General features: G+C 41.4%; 1 protein-coding gene and 1 pseudogene across 1 annotated transcript; one reads left to right on the top strand and one right to left on the bottom strand.

Annotated features, from left to right (window-relative positions):
- Window positions 1–1623: 1623 nt before the first annotated feature.
- LOC149374968 (uncharacterized) lies at window positions 1624–4137 on the bottom strand. The gene is made up of 8 exons (XM_089590759.1): window positions 4055–4137; window positions 3577–3775; window positions 3282–3511; window positions 2766–3205; window positions 2185–2584; window positions 1955–2103; window positions 1737–1870; window positions 1624–1629 (listed from the first exon to the last, which is right to left on the bottom strand). Exons 1-8 carry the CDS (start codon window positions 4135–4137, stop codon window positions 1624–1626), a joined length of 1641 nt encoding a protein of 546 aa, XP_089446885.1.
- A 13277-nt stretch (window positions 4138–17414) lies between these two features.
- Window positions 17415–18547, top strand: LOC106647259 (bifunctional methylenetetrahydrofolate dehydrogenase/cyclohydrolase, mitochondrial pseudogene; annotated as a pseudogene).
- Window positions 18548–23445: the final 4898 nt, after the last annotated feature.

Here is a 23445-nt window from a genome sequence, read left to right as displayed (position 1 = left end):
ATTCGCGGACTTTAAAAGCTCAGCGACGACGAACATATAAGTATAGGTATACACCCATATGTATATATATATCGCGCTGATAAGATCCAGCACACCTTGCGAGTGTAAAAGAGAGAAAGAGAGAGAGGTGAAGTGAACAGATTCTCTCTTTCTCTCACTTTTTCTCCTCAGCAGCAGAGGAAGAATAAGAAGAAGAAGAAGAAGCGGACGAGGAGGAGGAGGAGGGGGCGAGTCAGTCTAACGCTGCGGGTGTAATTGGCCAGGCAGATCCTATCGGGGCCCGGTGGATCGAGATCCTCGCACCCGCGAGCGAACGTGGCTACCGTTGCTGCTATATTACATGTGCATCCTATATACGAGCCGCACCCCGCGAACCTCGCCACAACATTACGTTGTATACCTGTATGTTGCACGGAGGCGCGAGTAAATTCAAAACTGAAAGAGAGGGACTCGCGAAATGAGGGACTACTGTACATCAGTAGCGTCGTGGCAGTGTATGGCGACACAAATGTAGTGTGTAGCGCGCGTGTGTGTGTGTAGGTGCAGCTTCGATGCCTTTGTCGAGATTTCCGTAATGAGCGAGGCGTACAGTTCTCTCTGCCGTTGCCAATTTTAAATAGCGCGTTTACTGCCCCATTGTTTTGCCACCGCGAGAGCCCAGGCTCTACATGATCGAGGTGTACGACAGGGGCGAACGTGCATCTATGCATGTATGCACGCGCTTGGCCATTGGGATCGCGAATGGGCGTATCTATTCAAATTGGCTTTCTAGGCCGAAGCTCTTTTTGTGCGCTGCTGCTGAAAGCGCGAGCCTTATTTCGCGCGTTTATGGCGCATGACAATGAGATATACACCGCTGCTGTGCTGCATGCGTTTGCTTTTTTTCTTTTTCTTTTTTTTTTAATGAGATGCGGATCTAATCGGTATTCGAATTGTACGGATGTGAATGATTGCATTGTTTAGCGAGAAGAGAATGAAGGAGGGAGGAGGGGCTTGGTGACGCGTTAGTGAACGTTTTAGTTATCCTTTTAGGATATGTGTGCAAATAGTCAAGTGTGGGGGATTTGGAATGTATGGATTGCCGGAGAATTTTTTCTTATTTCTACGTTTCTGCACTCGCTATTTTATCTCGGCGCATTCGAGCTCATTGTCAGTCTAGAGATAACTCCGATTCTGATGGTAAATTATGGATTTTTGAAATACGTGTAGTCATTAACGAAGAGGAATCCGAATCCAAAAAAAAAAAATTTTAATTGCAAAATCTTGTAAATGCGAAGAATACGGATAGCTGTACGAAAAGATGCTGACTCCGCTTGTCTGTGCAAAACGAGAGGTGATTTTATAATATTATAAGAGGAAGGAGTACAGGTCAGATGGGGAAAGGGAAGGTGAATAGTATAAAGTCTGTTCGGAGGCGACCTGTATTTATTCATAGTTAAAAATATTATTCAGTAGTACGTCCATTACAATATTCCAGTTTCGAGTTTGGCCAGTTTTTTTAATTCTCTCATGTTCAGATAAGCTATAATAATCTTAATAATATCATGAAAAAGAATGCCTTGAAAAATTACAGTTAGATGATACGTTGCTCTATTTATTACTTTCCTCTTCTCGATTGCTAGATCAATCCTAGTTTTTACCACATGATTGTAAAAGTCCAGATTTTTTCTACATTTAAGGGATGATAGTATACTCGAACAAGAATCGAAGTAGTCTTTATTTTTCAATAACCTTACTAGCGAATCCAATCGCATTGTAATGATGTCAAAAATTGAATCATTTCCCGATACTTTGACTTCATTTAACTTGTCCAGTATTTTGTTGCAAACCGAAAGAATTTGTGTAAGTCCAGCATCCAATTTGAAAAGTCCTTGCAACGGGATTAAGTCTTTACTTAAATTCTTTGAGCGTAAGAACATTGCATAGTAAAAAGTAATTAGCTTAATGAAATCACTTTCATTGTCATCTTCAACGAACTTAGAAAAATTCTCATTCATAATACCATGAATCATATCATCTTGAAATTCAACTAATAAACACGCTACTTGCAAATCATTCTTGGTACAAAATCTTTTCAATAAAACATAATCTGATAAAAAGTGACTGTGGATAAAAATAACGGGTAGTTAAGTTCGATATTTTTTGTAAAAAAAGTTTCGAAATTTCATAAATTGCAAGACATACCTATTGGTTCGGAATCCAGCTTCCAACAGCATTTTAAGAGTTTTCCAGAGGCCATTCTCTACAGCTGTACTCAGTGCTGTATTGACATCTTCGCAACAGTAATTATCACCTACTAAAGCGACATAATCAACATCGAGCAGTAGATCGACCAAGTACTCAGATCTGTAGCTGATAGCAGTGATAAGTTCATGCAGCTTGAGCTCATTCTCATTGTAGCCAATATTTAAACGAGGTTTTTTTGCCATTATACCACGAGGTAGAATGAACAATCCTACAGGGACTCTTGCGATTTTCGACAGCATCAGGCACATCAAACTGGGATCGTTCACTTGTATACGTTTTTTCACAGCTATGTAAAACGGTGTTTCATCAAGAAAATTATGCGCTCGCAAATCTGCTCCTGTGAAAAATAATTTATCATTTATCAGTTTAGATCGCTATTCATTATAATTACTAATAGTCGTAATTATGTAGCTAGCGAATTTATATGGAAAAGTTTTAAATATGGAATAATAAATAAAAATGAGAAAACTAACCAGAAACTTGATAAAATATTTATTCAAATGATATATTCCACTTACCCTTGTCAATCAGAATTTTAGCAATTTGACTTTGATCATCCATCCAGTCAGAATGATATGTTTTAAACAGCACGTGCAAGGGCGTATCGCCAAACAAATTTTTTACATTGACATTTGACCCATTCCGGATGAGCAATAGGGTTTCTCTTATTCTTCCATTACGAACAGTCATATGTAGGTATGAGTCACCCGTATTATCATGAATATTGATACCCCGATTGTTAAGCAATTCGATCAGGTAACACTTTTCTTCGTCCATGTGATGCTGTTTCAGAAATATGTAGTACATCAAAGTTTTGGGGGAATAATGTTGGTGAGAGTCTAGGCAAAATGCATTGCTTAGTAAAAATTTGATTTTCTCCCGCTTATCTTGCGATGGGTGGTGTGACATTTCGGTGCACGCTTTGAATAACCTTTTGTAGATATTTTTACTCTTAGCACTATGAAAAACCGAAATTTCTTTATTAACATGATTTTATCAGGTTAGGCTATATTATCATCACTTAAACGTCATACCCAAATGCCACGAGCAACCGTACGATATTCAAACTAGAGTATTGAATGGCTATGTCCACAGAGTTTCTGTTCCAAGAGTTAAAAATATTGGGGTCTGCCCTGTGATGCAACAGCAGCTCTACAACGGGCTCGCAACTAATTTGTGCAGCAATATCTAAAGCTGTGTAGAAATTTAAGCTCCCAGCATTTGGACTGGCTGCATGTTTTAGAAGAAATTTTACTACGTCGGTCTAAAAATTTCAAAAGGTGATTATTTTTTGGATACCTTACAATGTACGGCAAAAAAAAGTTGTACCTGTTTACGTCTCGCTGCTGCGTGTAGTGCCGAATCTTGTGAGCTTTTTAAATTTACAATTGCACCGTAATCTATAAGAAGTTGCATTGTGGGCAGCCTGTCGTTCGATTGGACGGGATTAACGAAGTCCACGTGATCGTAGACCAATTGCAGAGGTGTTTTCAAATCAAGATTATAATCATTCACGCACGATGGATCGCTGTGTATACAATACATTTAATCGTAAAGAATACATACAATCAAATTACAATGTGAAACTCATATGACCTCTTGGTTAATGTCTACGGCTTTATATTGTTATTAAATAAATTCTATTTTTTTTTTTTTTTTTTTACTGCTCGAAGTTAGAAATGGAAAAAGAGGCATTCTATGTTTATTATGAGAATATGTATCAAGTAGTGCATGAACCAATTAATATGAATATTATTCATAGATAGTGCAAAAAACTTTTGGTTAATCTTGGTACAACAATTTTTACCTTTGGAGAATTTCATGAATTCGCTTGATGTTGTTATTGCGAACTGCTTCATGAATAGGTCCGTCCCTTCGGTTTTGCATCATATTTTGTGTCCTTATTCTTTAAAGAGGAAGAGTTGTTGCAAAGAAATAAAAATTTCAAGACAATTGTTCGTTTACTTTGGCGATGACTCGTTTTCCTGGTAAATGGCTACTTTTGGATGTGACAATCATATACATTAAAAAATGATTAGTCATCTGTTATATCATTATATGAATGAAAGTTAATCACTAACTGAACGTAAAGCAACATAAACATTGGCTGCATATGATCAAAAAGTTGAAGGAAAATGTGTTTTCACTTAGTTAACATGACGTAAAATACATGAAAAAAACATCAGGCGTTTCCATGGACACAAAGCGTCTTTTCTGAAGAGTCATAATAAGAGATATATTTAACTAATTGTGGCACTTAGGTAACATTACATTTGTTACATTAGTTAAATTTATCAAGAACTACTCAATGAAAAATTTTACTTACCGAAGCTAAAAATTTCTTAACCTCAAAAGTAAATTTGTCTGATACAAAACTCAATTACAAAGGCACAGTGAACAACGACCACTGATCCTCTTCGAGGTTCGGAAGTAGGCTGAAATTAGTCACTCATGTGTCACTATAGATGATTGAGCAAAGGAATCCAAAGGAATGCGCCCGTGCTATTCAATTTATAAATAATACTACATATTAGTGTTATTTTTATATACATTCAAGTGTAAGCGAGTACCACTGATACTTTTCTGGCCTACCTTCATTAAAAGTGTGACTTTTACTCCTAATACGCAAGAATGAGATTGTATTTGGTGATCGACGTGAATAAAAAGAAATAGTTCGCACACCGCCCCAATGAATGAAAAAAGCATTCGACTGCGTTTTCCACGTCGTCAACTCAGGTGATAATATTTCACGAGTCATTAATTACTTTTTCTCGTCATTGTAGTGTATTCTAATATTCTTTTTCTTCAAATCTTTTTGTAATAGTTTGCACGTGGCCAAAGTCATGTATAACGTCATTCTATACCGTTTAAAAGGATTTTTTTCTTTCTTTGTCAACTCAACAAATAACCTGGCAGTAGTTATTGAGTTATATTGATAACATATTTATATAACTTTACAGTAATATTAATATAGTTTAATAAAAAACTACCAGTTTTGAGGTACAACAAGAGTAAAATGTTCGGGTTTTACTGCAAAGCTGCATTCATGTAACACAAAAGTTGAACTGAATGTACCTACAAATTGGAAATTCGTCTTCTCCAGCATATTTTAATTATAGAATCCAATTGTAATAATCAAACACTGGCAGCCCAAACCGAACTATCCTTATAAGTGTGTAGTGCTATAACTGTAGATGTAGCAATTACTTGTTCAATTAATGTTACTGCTACATTCCTACGCCATTCATTTTTTATTTAAATATTGAAACATACTTATAAGCCTGTTGTTTGTTAGGTTAAGCATACTAATGATCAAATCGATCAAACAGTTGAGAAATAACATTGTTTTAAGGTACCAAGAAAATCAAGGGTCTGGCAAGTTATTTTACAAGTATAAATTAACGTTGGGGCGTAATATCAAAAAGTTATACGTTATAGTGTCAACTACCTGCAGCCATCCAACTTTTAAAAATTAAAATTTAATCTTCTCTTGAAATGAACATTTATCTCCTTATATTCGGTTACAGCAGAAAATGATGAGTAATCAAAACTCCGTTAAATACAGCGGTGATTTAAAGCTGTAAAATTATTCTCGTTGAACAAAAAACTAACGTTTAAGTAGATCAAAATTTACAGTCACCAGAAGTGCTACTTTTAAAACAAATTATCCAGCACTTGATCGATCTCGATGAACGTACGAGTAAAAAGTATCACGAATCGTCTTGCTTTTTTTTTTTTTAACGATCCAAACAACAATCGAAGTATTTTCATCGACGCATCAACACGGTTTCACCATCGAGCTCGTAACTAACCCATGCATATAATATAATCAAGCTCCACTTTATTCAGTTCCGAGAAAACTTTTGGGTAACGATGACAAAAATATCTGCAATTATGACAGTGCTGCGTAAGCACAATGCACGCATGATATACATATATGTACACACGCATCATCATCCTACACCGCTCGCTAACTGCGACGCAGCGCATTCCTCAAACGTGTAGGGTACACATTTTTTACAATACACATATGTGCACGCAAAATATGTAAAGACTTGTTGCTCGTGTCGAGGCTGGTAAAGATCGGTATATATGGGTATGCGAAACAAGAGAGAGAGAAAGAGAGAGAAACGGATAATACAGCGAGGATAGCGTGCGCATTCGCAATGTATCATGAAAAAGGGCCCCCGCATCGCGCTTTTGCACACATACTCGCGCACGTGACGTAGGTACAGGTATATATATATACACACGTGTGGGCAGGTATGCTACGTGTGCCACGGTGTGTGTTGTAGGTAAGTGCGAGTGAATGAGAGTGAGTTTATCGGGACTGCATCGACTCGCGTAATTGGGCACCCATAAGAATGTATACGATATTGCACCCATGCAAATGGGCATTCCCTTCTCGCGCTTGTACGTGCACGCATATACATGTATAAAAAGGCACACGCTCCTTCAAAAAATAAAAATATCCGATGAATATCTGTACGGTTGTTATACTACCGATGCTAGTGCTACGGGAGGGCCACACACCGCATGCATATATACCCGCTGCAGCCGACTTTTCAACTTCCACCCGATCTCGCGGAGATTGTGCGTTAAAGGAATCCTCTTTTTTTTCCCCTCCTCGCCTTCTCTTCCACATCTTTTTCTGTTTTCTCGCGCGCTTCTCCCTCTCGGCCCATCCCTTTTTTTTACCAGGTCGATGCCGATCTGCAGTGTACGCGCGCGAGCAAATGAGCTACCCCTCCCCCGATTTTTTTTTTTTTTTTTTTTCAACCACCTCTCCCTCTCTCTCCCTCGGCTTATCAGTATTTTAATTTCGCACGTCCGTTATATTTATTATGCGCGTGGCGCGGGCCCCTTTGAATAATTATCTTTCTTTTTTGCATGTGCGTGCGTGCCGGCTCTCGGCTCGGGCGTTTACACCGTTCGATGCTCGTGAGAGTCTCGTAATGCCCGCCGCAGAGGACGGTTACTCCGCGAGTGCGATGCAGAACGGAGGGTGGCAACATCATGGGAGTGCCCCCTCGCCTACCAACAAACACACTCGTGCAGCTTTTTCCAAATTGCCCGGATAATGTATCATATATTATACCTTTGCTACTTTGAATTGCTTATACTCTCGTAGCATGTGCGTTAATGTGAGCATTTGAATATTTGTAATTGTGTACGCGCAGTAGCATAATTGTTACAGCTTGTATGCTTAAACTGAGCGAATCACTCTTGATAGTGTACCGTGAAGTGCGCATTTTTAAAAACTACTCTATGCGTGTAATTGTACTCGCGATGAAAGTTACCCAACGCGAGCGAAAAGCACTTGACGAACATGTACCAGCCACTTGGTGTTTGAAATTCCGGGCTTATAGCTCACACGCGTCGGCGGCAAAATGTTTTCGCCGTCAAAGTCTGCCCGGCAAAACTGATTAGGTAAACGCATTGTCACGACTCGGATTCCGCAAGTTAGCCCTGCAATGGAAAGAAGTGCCTCCGCGTGCGCGCACGTCCCGGCTGCTGCACAGTGCCGCGTTTCCCATCCAAGGAATCCAATTTGCCCCCCTAAATAGGAGCGCTTTACTGTTATCACCTCGCGAACGCAGAGCCGCGCCTGCACATACAAGCACAACGCTCGGGAAAAAAAAAAAAAAAAAAAAAAGAAAAGACAGTCTATACGTCAGTTTAGCCGTGTTGGAAAAGAAAATTAAAGAGACGGCGAGTGAGTGCGCGCGCGTGTGTGTGCGTCTCCTTGTTTCGTCAGTCCACTTAGTCTCCGCGTCCAAAGTCTACAAGCCACAGGAGAGAAGACAGGCGTTTTCACGAGCTGCTACGCGCGCAAGGTTTCTCTCTCTCTCTTTCTTAATTGGTGGCTTTTTATATCAACACGGCTACAAATTGGCCTCGATGTAGGTATGCCCCCTCTGTGTACGGCAGCCCCTCCCCTTCTGCCTCCGGTATGACGAATAAGAGAAAAGCTGCTGATGTTTCTCCGTGTTTTTTTTTTTCTTTCTTTTTTCCTCCACCTTTTGTCGGCGCAGCTTCCGGGAAATTTGAAAAGCGCGCCGGGATCCGTTGAATCCAGCCGGAGAAGAGCCGGGGATTTATGGTCTCGCAGGCTCGGGCTTATTATTCCCGGGCCAAGGGAGGTGGGGAGAAAAAAATTGTGTAAAAAAAAGGTTATCGGACGACGGTAAAATATCATACGCGCGAGGTGTCGTGCTGGAATCTCGAAACGTGGAAATTTCACTTGGCACGCCGCCGACTGACTGACTGATTTATTTCGCGGACTCGCTTCTGTAGGCAAAAAGGCTATTATCTGAATATGGCGTGAAGCACATACGAGCAGAAGCTACCAGGATTTTTTTTTTTACCTATAGTATAATATGTAATAAACTTCTTATTTTAAAGACTTTTTAATCGTATTATGATTTTCGTGGAATGGGGTTGAGGGACGTTCGCGGAAAATAATCTTGGTTTTGAGAAAAAACTCGTGACGAGTCCCGGCAGTTTTTTGAATGCTTTTGCGCTTCGAGCTGCTCGAGCACGTTAGATTAAAAGCGCGTTAACTCGGTTTCATTTACCAATGTTGCTCTAGAGGATTTATTAAAAGTATTCCGTATTTTTTAAATCTCTTCCCCTATGGGATAAGTGTGTGAAGCGAGGATTCCTAAAGAAAAACAGTCAACAAGCTACTGTTTCATTTTTTGCATCTGTTTGTACGCGTTTAGTGCTGGGATTGAGTGTAAAACGCGAGGTCGAAGTTATTGGTAAATTTGTGCTTTTATTTTTTCAATCATTTGATTAATACTCCCAAGTAGAAGTGGTTACATTTCATGATGAGGCTTGTGATGTTTTTATCAATCTCCAACTTGACATCCTAATTTTACAGCTGAAGCTGATATCGTTAAAAAGAAAAAAAAGCTACATAGAAGATCAGATCTTCATTATACCAATTGAACTGTATGCTACGTGTTCGTATTTTTAAAAAACTACATTTTCGTGAACATTGCAAGGATTAAAAATATTTCCTCCAAGCGTCATTGAGACAGCATTGAAGAATTTTTTTTTTCCCCACGTATTTAATACAAGAGTGCTGAATGACGTATATCATAAGCAAAAAATCGCCCAACAAGTATGTGCTTTTCCTTGGAGGTAGTGATTTTTCTTAAAAAAAAAAATCAAACTCCATGGATCAAAAGCCACGTAATGAGCCACGCGAGAAAGATTCGACTGACGGTATGTACACCCCATCTAAAGTAAAGAAACAAGGCGGAATTACGCGATCGCACATAAACATGAGAATGCGGCTCGAAGAGTCACTTGGCTCTTGACTTGTGCGCTAACACCATCGGCGATCGCTGGGTTGTATTTACGCTACACAGCAATAGTAGTGGCAAGTTCTACTAGTAGCAAGTACAGTAGTAGCCTCCTTAGCTAGCCATGATGCTTTTCACGTTTGCGCGATCGTGAGAGCTCCGGCGCGCAAAATCTTTCCCTCTCCCGGTCTGCTCTCTTGCAATACCTTTAGATAAATCGGACGTACACAAATCTCTCGGCTCTTTATCCGAAAAACCCCAAGCTGCTGCAACTGCTGATTTGCTTGCTTACATTTTCAGCTTGTTCCGCTGGGACTGAAGCTCGATTACATTATTGTATTTTTTTTTTTTTTTCGCGTCAATTGTAATTGTTCTTGTTTGTGATCGGGGACCACACCTTTTTTTCTTGTGCCAAAAGCAATAGCCAAAAATAATAATGAAAAAAAAAGATGAGAAAATCGCGTGACGCCACAGCGTTACAGGCACCTTGTGCCACGTGACCGTGATACTGTTTCCAGCGCTTCCATCGAGGTCCCACCGCGATGGAAATCTGCTCCCGGGAGAACATTCCCGGTGGGATCTCGTGGAGACCGATACCCGTCGCGGTAGTCTCCTTCTTTCCTCCGCTGCCACATCCAGCATCTCCCGCTCGCGGATCTAAGCCGAAAAGAGAAAGTAGTTTCGAGGCTGGGCTTGCGTAATGTCGCGAGTTGGTACTTTTTTTTTCGCTCCACAGTAATGCAAGCCCGCCGCCGTGCCGTGATTAACCGAATCGTGGGAGACTGTCACCGACGACGTTGACAAGTCCTCCCGCTCTCCCGCTACCTCCAAACACCAACTCTCCTGACTTTGTCCCTAGACTGCTGAAAGTGTACACCCATCGATGTCTATAGGGCAACATTTCTCGAAAAATTTATACGGTCCGTTCGATCGAAGCTGTCACGAGGTAATTATCGGAGTATGGGGAGATTGAGATGTAGTTTATTATCTCGACGTAAGGGCCGACGCAAATTCAAATGAGTTGGGCTCATTAGTGCCTACGAATCAATCATTTGCAGTTTTGTATGTTTTGTAGAGTAGTTGTACAATTTTGTTTTTATAAAGTTACAATACAAAATATAAAAAAGACAAGGATTTAGTAATTAGTTAATCAGTATGGGAGATTGTCAATCGTCTTGAAAGATCTGCGTATGCATCGATCCATCAGAAATTGGCAAATATCCTTAGTAGGTGCATGTTCTCTTTGACGGTAAGAGATTAGACGCTCTCCTGTTAACAACCCAATAGTTTCGATGAATATCGAGATCGCATCAACCTTGACTCTGCTCGTCCAGATCAGCGTAAACGCAAGGACAAAAAAGCTCACCGCCGCATCGGCCGACGATTCCCAATTTCGTCATTTCTATTCGACATGTCCGAGACAACATCAGCCGTACGGTCCCATCAGCACACACTTGCGAGGAGGAAAAATATGAATGCAAGAGGGGGAGAGAGAAGGGGCTCCAGCGCCCAGCATCGGTATCCACGGGAGAGGGGAGCGAAGATATTTTGAAATTCAAAGATTCAGCTGGATGCCCGCGGCGGCATGATCCGAAGGACAGTTTCTTGCGCAGTTTCTTCCCCGTAAAAACAATCGTAGCGAGTTTTTTTCCTTCCTCCCTCTCTCTCTCTTCTCCGTGTCTCGGCATATGCTAGCAAGTTTAATTCGCGACGACCGTGCGCGGATGTAAAGGAGAAGCAGAGGAGGAGGGACGGGAGGATCTCGTGAGGGCAGCAGCAATGCCTGGCATTTTCATGGGAAGTCCTTTGGCTTTGAGTGGCGGATAACGACGCCGCCGCCTCCTCTTGCGAGAATCAATTGTTTTGATTCTACATATCCATTAAACTTATCGCTTCTGGGAATTCAACGACAACGACACTCCCGGCGCTCCTTGGGATTGCAAAAGTGCCATCCCCTTCGATCTGTGTACAAAGTCGCGAATCGCAACACGTTTCGAGTTCATTGTAATACTCGTCCCATATAGTTGCGGCGCGATTATACTTTGAAATTTAGTTTGATCTAGTTTTTCTAAGCACTCGCTTGCGTGGAAAAACTCGTCCTTGCAGGGTTGTGCACTCGAGGCACCATTTTTTTTCTTCCCAATCTCCAGCGATGATCAAAACGACCAGCGTCGTCCATGATTAAACGACCGCAGTCCTTGCCAGCGTGTGTGACGCCGAGAAGAAAAATCCCGAGCTCATTGAGATGCCAAAACAATCATACAGCGCATTCAAATCGAAAACGTCGCTCGGAGCTGGAAAAAAAAAAAAAAAAGAAATGTCCTTAACACAATTAAAACAATCGTCATTTGGAGGGGAGGACGCGAAAAAAAAGGCGTTGCATTCCAGAAATAATCACTCCTGCGGGAGGAAAAAAATCATCCAGCATCGTCGACGACGAAAGAATAGCAGAAAAGGAAACGAGTATTCGAGAGGGAGGGAAGGAAAAAAGAAGAAGCCAAACTCGTATCGGTATAATTCCCTTCTCGTGCGCTTGCGGCCCCTTTTTTTTGCGCATCCTCCTCCTCCTCCTCCTCGTGGAGTGTATTATCGTCCTGGTCCTCTAGCCATCTATACAGCCGTACATGAAACGATGGCTTCTGCTGGCTCTTCATTTATCCAAAAGCAAAGAAGAATCGCGGATGAATGCATTCACATGTATACATACCCTGGACGACGCGCATGACGCGTAACCATCACTGTACTCGTATGGCGCACCAACACACACGTGCAAGCGCGAGAGCTTTTTGCTCGACAAGAATGCTGGAACGACGGCGGGTCGTTTGAATCTGCGCTTATACGAGTCTATACGTATACGTATGTATGTACGACCACATGGGTGCTGATTGCACCGGTGCCAAGCAGAACCACCACCGCGAACGGGAGACAGGAGCTGCACCAGAGCAGGGAAGAAACGTAGTAGCACACCGAGAGCTGACATGCATGTGTATACTTACCTGGAGAACAAGAGTGTGGAAGGACAGTTGGACGATACACGTGCGCTTATACATACGAGAGAAGGATGATGACGACGAGTGTACTGTCGTCGAGGTCGCGAGGAAGAAGAAGAAGGACCGATTTTTCGCACGAGCCTGTGGGTTGCAGAAGAAGAAGACCGGTTGATCAGCCTGGAATTTGTAGCTCAATTAAAGCCATCACCCGTGCTTGCTCCGCCCGACCGAGCTTTTCAACTTTGCCGGAGGAGCGTTGTTTTTTTTTTTTTTTTTTTTTTTGCGCGCGATGATCGCTGCTCCTATACAGCTGCTCCTCGAAGAGTAAATGTCGACCGGTGCTGCTGCTACCGCGACACTTCCTCCGTACATGCGCGCACGTCTGCATAATCGAGATTCTTCATCGGCTTCGTTTCTCATGAGCTTCGATGCGCGGAGCCTGTTTGCTCTTACCTATCCATTTGGCGCGACCATCCTGGGTCTGTGAGTGCACGCGTTCGTCCACACGTGACGCCGCATCAAGGTTTTTCTTTGTACTAGACGTAGATGTATAAATATGGTTCATACATGTGGTGCATTTTTATTCCCTCTCTCTCTCTTATCGATATGTACGTGTGATTAGGAACGTTTTCAATGACGTGTCTTACTCAGAGAAACTTTGCCACCATGGACTTTCGTTACAAAAAATAGTCGACGTTATTTTCATCCAACGATCACTTGCAGTGACGCGCTTTTGGTCCCTCAAGCAAAAAAAAGCTTACCGATACAACAGAAGCAGCACAGGAACGTATGTTTCGGCGATGGTGTCGCGTTGATTTATCATTGCGTGGAACGCAGATACAGGTACTCGATAAATTATATACACATGCGTGTAACCGTCGTTGGCATGGTGGAGGAGAGTTGGTTGTTTAGTTCATTTAAACTCGTCCGTGGTGTGTCGGTTTCAGGCACGCTAAGCACGAAGCTCGTCAAATGCCGTGCTTCCTCTCGGTGTGTATCGGTACGGGATCCCTATGTGGTACATATACGAACGGCTCATTCAACTTTTATCCTTGAAGTTGGCCGGATCTCACTTTCTTTCTTCCTTTCCTTCCGCGTGTCAATTTTTGACTAATGTTAATGGAGCCTATAGGATATTGGTTTTTTTTTTACGATTTCACAAAGCTCAAACAAACATATCTGTTAACAACGATTATTTGAAGCTTAGGAGGTTTCATCTTGAAATCGTACAACTAGATTCGGCAGTCGTACTGGTAGAACGAAGATAAGCATCATGTGTATTCTCCCTCCCTCATGGACGAAATATGTATTCAATCAATTACATTGCTTGGATTGAGCAAAAACATAAGGTGAAAATGTATTTGTTGCATTTAATTGTTATTGTTTGGCGCCGTTTAATTTTGGTCTCAAAAATCTTACATTACTTTTGTTTACACGTATAACGACATGGTATGCAGATCGAGACCTCGCTGCCAAATGACAGTACACTTTATTCTTGCACATGTTGAGCTTTATCGTAATATAGACACTCAATGGCGATACCATGCGGGTTGCAGAGTTCAAAATCCTAACTGTAAATCTTAAACGACATCCACGATTCGCTTGTACTACCATTTTACCGTAAACCACACGTGAAAGCAGCTAATTAGCGTGACGATTTTTTGCACCGTCTCCGTACGGCACAGCCTCGAGTCCCTCGGAAAGGCAGTACGCGGAGTATCGATAAGTAATTTATTTACGACAGTGATGCTCGCAACGGGGCTCTATATACGCGTGTCTCTCTGCATTCAAATATGGAGCGTCGCTCGCAAAAACAAGCCCCACCGCGCGAGCTTATTATTAATAATCCTCGGCTAGGTGGCTTCGATCGACCTGTACGAGGATCTTTTTTTTTTTTTTTTTTTTTTTTTTCAATCGTTGAGTACCTGCACAGAGCATGGGACACGTGGGATTAAACGGGTCGACGACATCCTTGTCTCTCCGATCGTTTTTTTCATCGCCGCTCCCTTCCTCCGCGGATTAGTTTTATATACGCGAGAGAGAGCCTATTGATTGACGTCCAGCGCGCATTTTCATTGGTCCAGAAGCACTGGTGGCGCGCGCACCCGGTATATAGGTACCGGGGTCTTATTCGCATAATTTTGCAATTTGATTGCTGCGAGATCGAGCCGCTGCTGCGCGCCATACCTAAGGCCTTTCACGTGCTTTTGAATTTCTTTGAACCGACGTGGTTACTCCGTCTGGAAAATTTTTGCATTTAAATCGACGGAATGAATTTTAATCGGGATTAAAGGGTATAGGAAGGGGGAAAAAATGATAAATAATTAATACCACGCAGCCTAGGGTACAGTACAAAGTGCACACACTCCCTATACATTGAATTTGTTTCTTTCGTCTTAACTGTAAATAGACGTAAGTGTACAATCGTTTTTTGTCGTGCTCGACTGCTTTACGATTCAATTTCTGCCAGTTGGCTGCACTTATTTACATACCTGCCCACCGCAAAACTTTTAACTTTTAAAAGCATACAGTTTTATTTGCTAGTACCCGGGGCGAGGCTGCACTTGTCTGTAACAAACTCGATGATTACTCGATAATTTAGTGCCTTACCTGCTGGGGGAAAAAAATAGCTCAAACTGGTAAAAGCTCCTCGAAAATATTATAAATCAATCCTGATGTCATTTACATCTTGGGCCTCGCTCGTGTGTGCCCATATGCGATGTAGAGACATCGAAGCATACAACGCCGGGGTCGTGTTCAGACCAACACACCCGAGAACCCGTTACTGGCGCGTCAAAAATCTTCACGGCTTAATCTGCCATACGTTGTACCTCCAAAAAGAGACGTTCACGGCGCAAGATCCACCGCGGAATAAAAATGAGAAGGTGTCCATACGTCATCGGTGCGGCGTATTGGCGCGAAAAAGAAAAGCGCGCAGGTCCCTTCCGACGGAGCGAGAATGATCCCCTTTGCTCCTTGCAGCTTCTCTCTCGCGCTATACACGCTCATCGATATGTGCGAAGGCGCGCGCCCCTGGAATTTTAGTTGGTGCGCCCGGGCTTCGCTTTGACACTTTCGCCAGAGGACGCGCTGAATTATTGCACGCCCTCCTATCGCTCTCGCTGGTCCTATCTTTTTTTTTTTTTTTTTTTTTCATGCCACGTAACACACGTGGCATTGCTCTAAAGTATCGATCTGGGCCGAGGGGGGGTGCGGAAAAAATTCATTGTCACGAATGCTGCCGGGATCTCTCATACGCGAGAAAAAGCTTTTTCAGGTCGCTGTGAAGAAAAGATTTTACGCCGACAGAGTGGAGACGGCATCTCTATTGAAAAGATGGAAATAGTAATACTAAGTGTAGGTTAAAAAGTAGTTTTTTTTTTTTTTTTTTAATTTAGAGAGCACGTTGGTAAATAAGCGAGTCAAACGGTTCGGCATTGAGTAACCATTGAGCTTGTACGCCTTGGGAAATAATAGCTGTAAAACATTGAAGATGGAAATATAAAGTGATTGACCATCAAAGGAAGCAAACCCGCGTATCGGCCAAACCGTTGAATAATCACGCGTCGGCACAACTCAAAAAAAATCGAGTACGACTATACCAGACGTTCAATTTTCAAAATACAGTCGACTTAATCACCGGTAGCGAGCGTAAGCGCCCACCAGCATTACCCCGGCCATCGATCATTGTCAGACTTTCAAAAACAAGAGATGAAAATAAAAGCAGAAATCCCAGGTAGCTTGAAGCCGTATATACGAACGACCGAATGCACCCAGGACAAAACAATTATAAATAATTTAATGTCTCCGCGTGACACCCGCATTGGCCTCCACGGGTAAGCGAGTATGGTTTGCTGGGGTGTCTCCTCTCTTACTCCGGAGGACCTCCCTAATTGCAAGCTAAGGGCATCCGGGAGCTGGACCTCCTTTTTTTCTCTTCTCCTAGCCTCCGGTCCTCCCATTCACCCCATCTCTTTCTTCTACTTTCTTCCTCTCGATCTACTTTTTTTTTTCCATGAAGGAGATTCCAAGGGTTCCCCTGTTTCTTTGCGTATGGCCTTGTGGTCCTATTTGTTTTTTTCTTTACTTCTGTTGTGTTTTTGCATTTGACATAAACGATTTGCAATCCAAAGACTCATGTATAAAATATATTTATACGTTTAATTGTGCATACAAAACTTACTGACTGCAATCCAATTTTTTTGCAATGCTGGAGGAAAAAACTCTGAATTTTTGAAAATACCTTGTAAAGTTGTATTAATTGAAATTTCATGGTTGATTTTGTCAAGCACTGCACTTCTGATGAAGAAAAATATTTTCTAAAACAAATTAAAATATTAAGTTTTTGTGAACAAATGAATAGAGTTACAGACTTATCAAAACTATTTGTAAAACTTGGAAAATACGTCTTTGTTGTAAAAGACTGTAAAACTTTCCAACTCGGCTCGGTATTGACTTATCGCACATACTATACGTAGTGATTAAGTAGCTTAAAATAATAATCTTATTCAGTATTTGAAAACATTAAAAGTTGATATTACAATCAGCTATTTTATCGCTGAATAATAAATTTTTCTACTTTTGCGCCTGCGTGGAAGGTTGGACACGTAAAATTCAGAACACACCCAAGTCAGTAGGATCTTAACAAAGTGTCGAGAAACATTCGTGAAGATGTAACGTGGGTGGAATCTAGAATATTACAACGTACAGTTTTCATCGTGTACACCATCATCAACAAGTGTTGAGTTTCCATTCAAGTGCAATATTATTGACGGAATAGTTATTTTTATACCCACAGCGATTAAAATATTTTAGTTAAAATTACTACGTTATAATCAACACAGTTTCGTTTTCCGGATCAATTATGTCGATTTTCAGATTTTTTAGACCTTTCTTTGGTTATTGGTCGAGAAGATTGTACTCTTACAAGTCACTGTAATTATCAACTCTACAAAAATAATCATATATAAAAAAAAAAATGCGAATCGGCTAAAATACTTACAGCTGTTTATTATTGTAGATGTGGAGCTAGTGACATAGACGGAAAAAGCATTGCAGACAAAGTGTTGCAAGAAATAAAAGTTGAAATAGATGAATGGGTCGACGCTGGAGGAAAAAAACCCAAGTTGATTTCTATTTTAGTTGGGGAAAATCCTTCCAGCACAATTTACATTGAAAGAATGATTAAGACTGGCAAGAGGGTTGGTATCGACATTGAAATTTTGCATTTCGAAGCAGATATATCCCAAGTGGATTTGTTGAAAAACATCCAAAAACTGAACGATGATCCTGACGTGGACGGCATACTAGTCCAATTTCCTGTTTCCAAGCACATCAGCGAAAGAGAAGTTTGTCGTGCAGTCGTACCTTCCAAGGACGTTGATGGCTTTCATCCATACAACATTGGGAGACTAGCTCTGAATAGCAAGGGAATGATACCTGCAACTGCTCTGGGAGTGAAAGAGTTAATCGTGAGGTCTCAAATCCCAACTTTTGGTAAAAATGCTGTGGTCATTGGAAGATCAAAGCATATTGGTTTACCGATTGCCTTGCTATTGCACTCAGATGAAAATAGTTCGTGGAAACGTTTATTAATACGAAATAACCTGATGAATACCATAATTGAAAAATATGTATTTGTTTTCAGATGATTTGCCTGGGCTTGATTTGACGACGACCATTTGTCACAGATACACTCAACCAGCTGAGCTCAAGAGATACACCAAGAATGCAGATATTGTTGTGTCATCAGCAGGTGTTCCTGGATTGGTGACCAAAGACATGATCAAGCCGGGAGCATGCGTCATAGACGTTGGCATCACCAGGGTCAAAGTTGACCACGAAAAGTTTAAATTTGTCGGTGACGTAGATTACGAATCGGTTAGAGAGGTTGCTGGCTACATAACCCCGGTACCTGGAGGTGTTGGGCCAATGACTGTGGCCATGATTATGAAAAATACATTCAATGCAGCGAAATCCAGAAAATTTAATGAATGAATACAAACTAGTTTATTCATCAATATTTTAGTTGTATATTTATTATCACTACGGAAACTTGTACTTTACTTAACCTGCATGAAAGGTAAATTTGTTTTAAAGAAGTTGCTGCACTAATAAATAAATAAAAAAAAGAAAAACTAAATTAAAACTTTCTTTTTACTTTACGGAACAAAAATATCCTTAAAATTATTATTTTATTTACGTACATAAATTTTTATTTTTAAAACTTTCAAATGAAAATTGCTAGAACATGAATGTCTTATCACATAAATAAGGTTTGAATCCTAGCAATGGATTATCTTTTCCAGCGAGCATCGCATAAGCTAGTCCACATACTCTTTGTAATGTAGCTCTTAATATTTCTACATTGTCGTGTCAAGAATCAAAATGAGGGAATAAGAAAAGCAAAAGAGAAGTATGTAAAATTCATGTCAATTTTTTTTCACGGCCAGCCAGCCTGAGTAAGTAATTAAGGTACACTACCACTACTACTACTACTGTGTACACTCGCACAAGTGGACGAATGCGACAACCTGCGGTTGGATGGAAAAAAATCGGAGCAAGGTGTTTTCCACGCATAAACTCTGGATGGCTGGTGGAGGAACGAGTTTGTAGAGACCGACGATTCTGCAATAGAAATCGAGCCGTATAGGTAATTACCGAGCAGTGGCGCGCAGTGGCGGCACATGGGGATCGGTATCGTCGGCTCGACGAGCACTATGTACAACGCACGCACGTGCATTTATTCATCGTTGCATTCGTTCAAAGGCCAAATGCGTCGAGCTTCAGGTACAGGGAATAATCTTTCGTAAATATTGTCGATGCTCGAGTTGCTAATGAATTGTAATTTTTATCCGCGGAAAATCGGTATGAGTGTTGGACGATTCAAGGATGTTGGGTAGGCTCAATATGTACCTTTTGTGTACACGCAATGTTTCTGAAGAAGAATTATTTATTTATTTCTTTTTTTTTTTACGGATTACGTTTTACCAATCAACTGAAACATCATAATGTTATGTGCATCGTAATGTGCATCGTGATGCTCTCTGGTATAAAAATGGCACTACCCTACTTAACGGATGGTCAAACGTATACTCATCACATAATTGGACCAGATGTATGCTTTATTTTTTTCTATATTTAACGAATGATGCTCAAGGAGAGTTACATCCATATTATTATTTACGATTACGATTTTTGTAACGACTCATCGTTGTAGAATTTAATTAACGAAGATTTACTAAAATTGCTCAACAGTAGGTTGTCGCAGTGTTTTCTAGACCCTATTAATAGCGCAGCGATCGCATAACACCATAATATCTGAGAAATAAATTACAGGCTAATGATTACGAGAGTACAGTTGACGCTTTTTCCCATGGAATGGTTGAGTGGCCAAATAAAAATAAATGAATTAAGAAAAAGAAGATCCGGAGAACAAAGAGAAGCCGTCCCAAATAAGAGCGTATAAGCATTGGCGAATGAACCAGCCGACCTCCTTAACAACGTCACCTCGGCGGCCGATGCTTCATTGTAATGGCTCTATCTATAATTCATGCGAATCCTTGAATCAGCGTACAATCACGCTCGTGTGTGTCTGTCGGTACTGTACGGTGACAGTACAGCAGTGGATGAGCGAAGGACAAAAATGATTGTCATGTGAACGGTAACGCAAAGGCAGCCCTCCCTCCCTCCCCGCACGGAGTGTATAAAACGTACACAAGTTACGCGCTCATCTCTCGTTTGATATTTTCCCGTCGTGTTCTCCATGTCTCTCTCCCTGTGCTCGCTTGTATGCGCGTATGTGTATTTATATCCGCGTCCCTTTGACTCTCGATTCGCCGCTTAAACGACCGATGCCAGCCTCTTACGAGTGCCTCTGTGACTATCGCTCGAGTGCACCGTGGGAAGGATGCAATGGCACGAGATAGAAAAGGAGAAAGAGGAAAAACTCATACATGCGTATCCGCAGTCGGACATAGGCGCTGATAGGTTATTCCATCCGCGGAGTCTCCAAGGAGGTGTCGTTCTAGGTCCACGCAAGAGTGCCCGCCCACTCTTCTAAAATCTTAGGTGCGCTGTTATTTTGTACTTACATAACAGTTGCCTGGAGGTTGTAACAATTTTCATCCTGGCTTAATACATTTTAGTCATTGAAAATTTATTACGTGATGGAGTTAACAAAACAGGAGTTGAACGGTTTTGTGTGACAGACCACGAGGATTATTTATTTTGTTTTTAATACGAAATGTACTTGGAGCTATCCTTTAATTTTACTCTGGAAAAACAGTATACAAAAAGCGTGGCTGCATGACTTTACTTTAAAAGTTTAGAACAATGATCGACTATGTCCTCAATAATCAGCCATAAGCATCCAAAACAAGCCTTCGTTTATGTTCTGTCAGGGTATAAATATCTTGTTTAGGTCAAAGGTAACAGTTGATTCGATTTTTTGGTAAAACGCGTTGACTCTATCAACCATCCAATCAAATACGAAATTTCAACTTATATCACTCAACCATCTACAGTGAAACATCCACTAAATTATTATTTAAAAAATATGTCACTCGCAAGACGATTTCTTGGTTGTATTATTATTTTCACTGACAAAACCTATAATATTGAATTTACAGAGCAGTCAATGAATAAAATTAAATATTAGATATTATTATAGTAAGAATAATTTAATGTTATTCATTTATTGCTGGAAGCTTTTGTTATAACACATTATTGGAACACCATATCACCATAGGCGATAGATTTGTGATATATTTGGATTGTTCCCCATAACTTTGTAATAAAAAATAGCTCGTTTTTCACTAGCAACCCCCCCCCCCTTCCTTATCTCCGAACGAGACATATACAAATAGAAAAAAAACCCTTCCCTCGAGTCGCCAAGCTTCTTCCTCTCGTGACCATCATGTACTAGCAACGCAGTAATACAGTACTGCACGCAGTAGAAGAAGGGGGAAAAGCATCAGCCGGCGGCAGTAGAACAAGACCGAGTATAGCGCAATACACGTACACCCATCAACTTTCAAGAAAGCCGAGTAGAGGCAAGACGAAAGAGTGAAGACAGGGAAAGAGAGAGAGAGCGCAGCGGCAAGGTGGGAGTGGAGGTCTGGACCAATGGGGAGGCTGGAGCGGCCCCGGCCGTATGCAAAGTACATGCACGCCTCCGTGGCCTATACGTATAGTCGGCCTCATCGGCTATGCAAAGTCCTCTTGGACGACGACGCTCCGCCCATATTTGTTCCCTCTCGACTGCTATATACCACATATATATATATATATATATATATATATATATACTGTGGCACTCTTTTGCTCACTCTCGCTCTGTCCGTCTTTCTTTTTGTCTCTGCTCCCTTTCGTACATACAAAAGCCTGTACAGCACTCGGTGCACATGTGGATGCTGCGCGAGGGAATGACGCGGCGGGACGATCCTTCCCACTGACGAGATGGCTCGCTCCCCGTGCTTATATGTGCAACACGCGCTTGGACATGGCGACTGACGTATATACGCGAGTCGCGATAAGCGTGGGAACGCACCCGACCGATGTTCCGGAAAATATTGTTTATCCCGATTCTCGGAAAATCATCTTTCGAGCTGTGCTTCACACCGCACGTGCAGTTGTAATATCAAGCATAATATGTACACATTTTTTTGGGAATTACCCTTTTCTTTGTTTTTAAATTTGTGAGAAAACAATAAAATAATATAGTAAAGACAGTCGAGAAACGTGCGTGAGCTTCAGTTCCGAGCACAGGGCACATACTATCTCGATCGCATGAATCAAACGCTCTTAGAATATACGAGAAAGGGATAGAGGGCAAAAAAGAGGGTAGTGAAACTGCGTGTTCTCAGTGTATGCAGTATATCGACTGAAGAAAGCAAAAAAGGAACTATACACGCGTTATCTCTCATGCATGTGTTATATCTAGCTAGTAGTAGCAGTAGGCATGAGCAGATGTAAATTATAACACCGAAACTGCTTGAAAAATGCATCCAACTCGATCCGATTCTGTTCTATGATAGTCGTCGTTGTCATCCCCTTTGCGAAGCGCATCATCGCCTACTAATAACTATTATTGATGGCTTCTTTTTTTTATTATTTCCTTGGACTATCAAAACGTTTGACATTATAGACGTGGCCTTTGATATTTTAACAATCCTATATTCACGTACAAGTCCGTACGCGGGAGAACAAAAAAGGGGGAGGGAGGAGGATGCAGTTATCAATGGAAGAACTCATCAATATCTCCCAACAATTATACAGTAGGAGAGGAAAATCGATTACACGTGTACGATCAATCGATTTACAGCCCAAAGCGTATTATCTCTCCAGGGTCGTCTCCTCTCGGGTAAGGCAATAAAGGCTCCTTCAATGTTCATGCATATATATCTTCCTCCCGTGCAGGCATCGCCTGTAATGCACGAAATTTCTTTTTTCTCTCCTCCTCATCTCTCTCTCCCTTACAACCCAATATAAAAATACACGCACACGTGTCGAACGGCAAACTGCTCATAAAAAGCCCATATAAGAGCACACGCTCGCTAACATCAAGCTCGCACGCAGCCCTATACGTAGGCCCACACACGCTCTGGCGTGGCAGCGATAATACGTAATTACTGGAAGCATAACAGCGGTTTACGCGCACAGGTGTAAAAATTGCGCGCCTATAAGCTGCGTTGCAGGGAGAAAAAAAGAGAGATAGAGAGAAACACACCATCGACAGCAGCCTTCCGACCTTTTGCACTCTTGTGTAGTTACGCCGAGGGGTTGGTGTTACCAGGATGGGAATATATACATGCGTAACTATACATATACATATATATACACTCCCATGTTCTCGTAAAGAGAGAAGCCGTCGCGTTGGCCCGGCTTGAGTTACG

This window comes from Copidosoma floridanum, unplaced genomic scaffold (assembly GCF_036245765.1).
Source record: "Copidosoma floridanum isolate Cflo_tuat_1 unplaced genomic scaffold, Cflo_Japanese_pri ptg000013l, whole genome shotgun sequence".
In the NCBI taxonomy this organism is placed as follows: domain Eukaryota; kingdom Metazoa; phylum Arthropoda; class Insecta; order Hymenoptera; family Encyrtidae; genus Copidosoma; species Copidosoma floridanum.
The sequence above is the reverse complement of the archived record's forward strand: the minus strand, read 5'-3'. Positions and strand labels throughout refer to the sequence as shown.

Coding starts and splice junctions, on each gene's coding strand:
- LOC149374968 (XM_089590759.1), bottom strand. CDS start 4,137: ATGATGCAAAACCGAAGGGACGGACCTATTCATGAAGCAGTTCGCAAT. Junction 3,512..3,576: donor CAGCAGCGAGACGTAAACAG/GTACAACTTTTT, acceptor TGAAATTTTTAG/ACCGACGTAGTAAAATTTCT. Junction 3,206..3,281: donor CGGTTGCTCGTGGCATTTGG/GTATGACGTTTA, acceptor GGTTTTTCATAG/TGCTAAGAGTAAAAATATCT.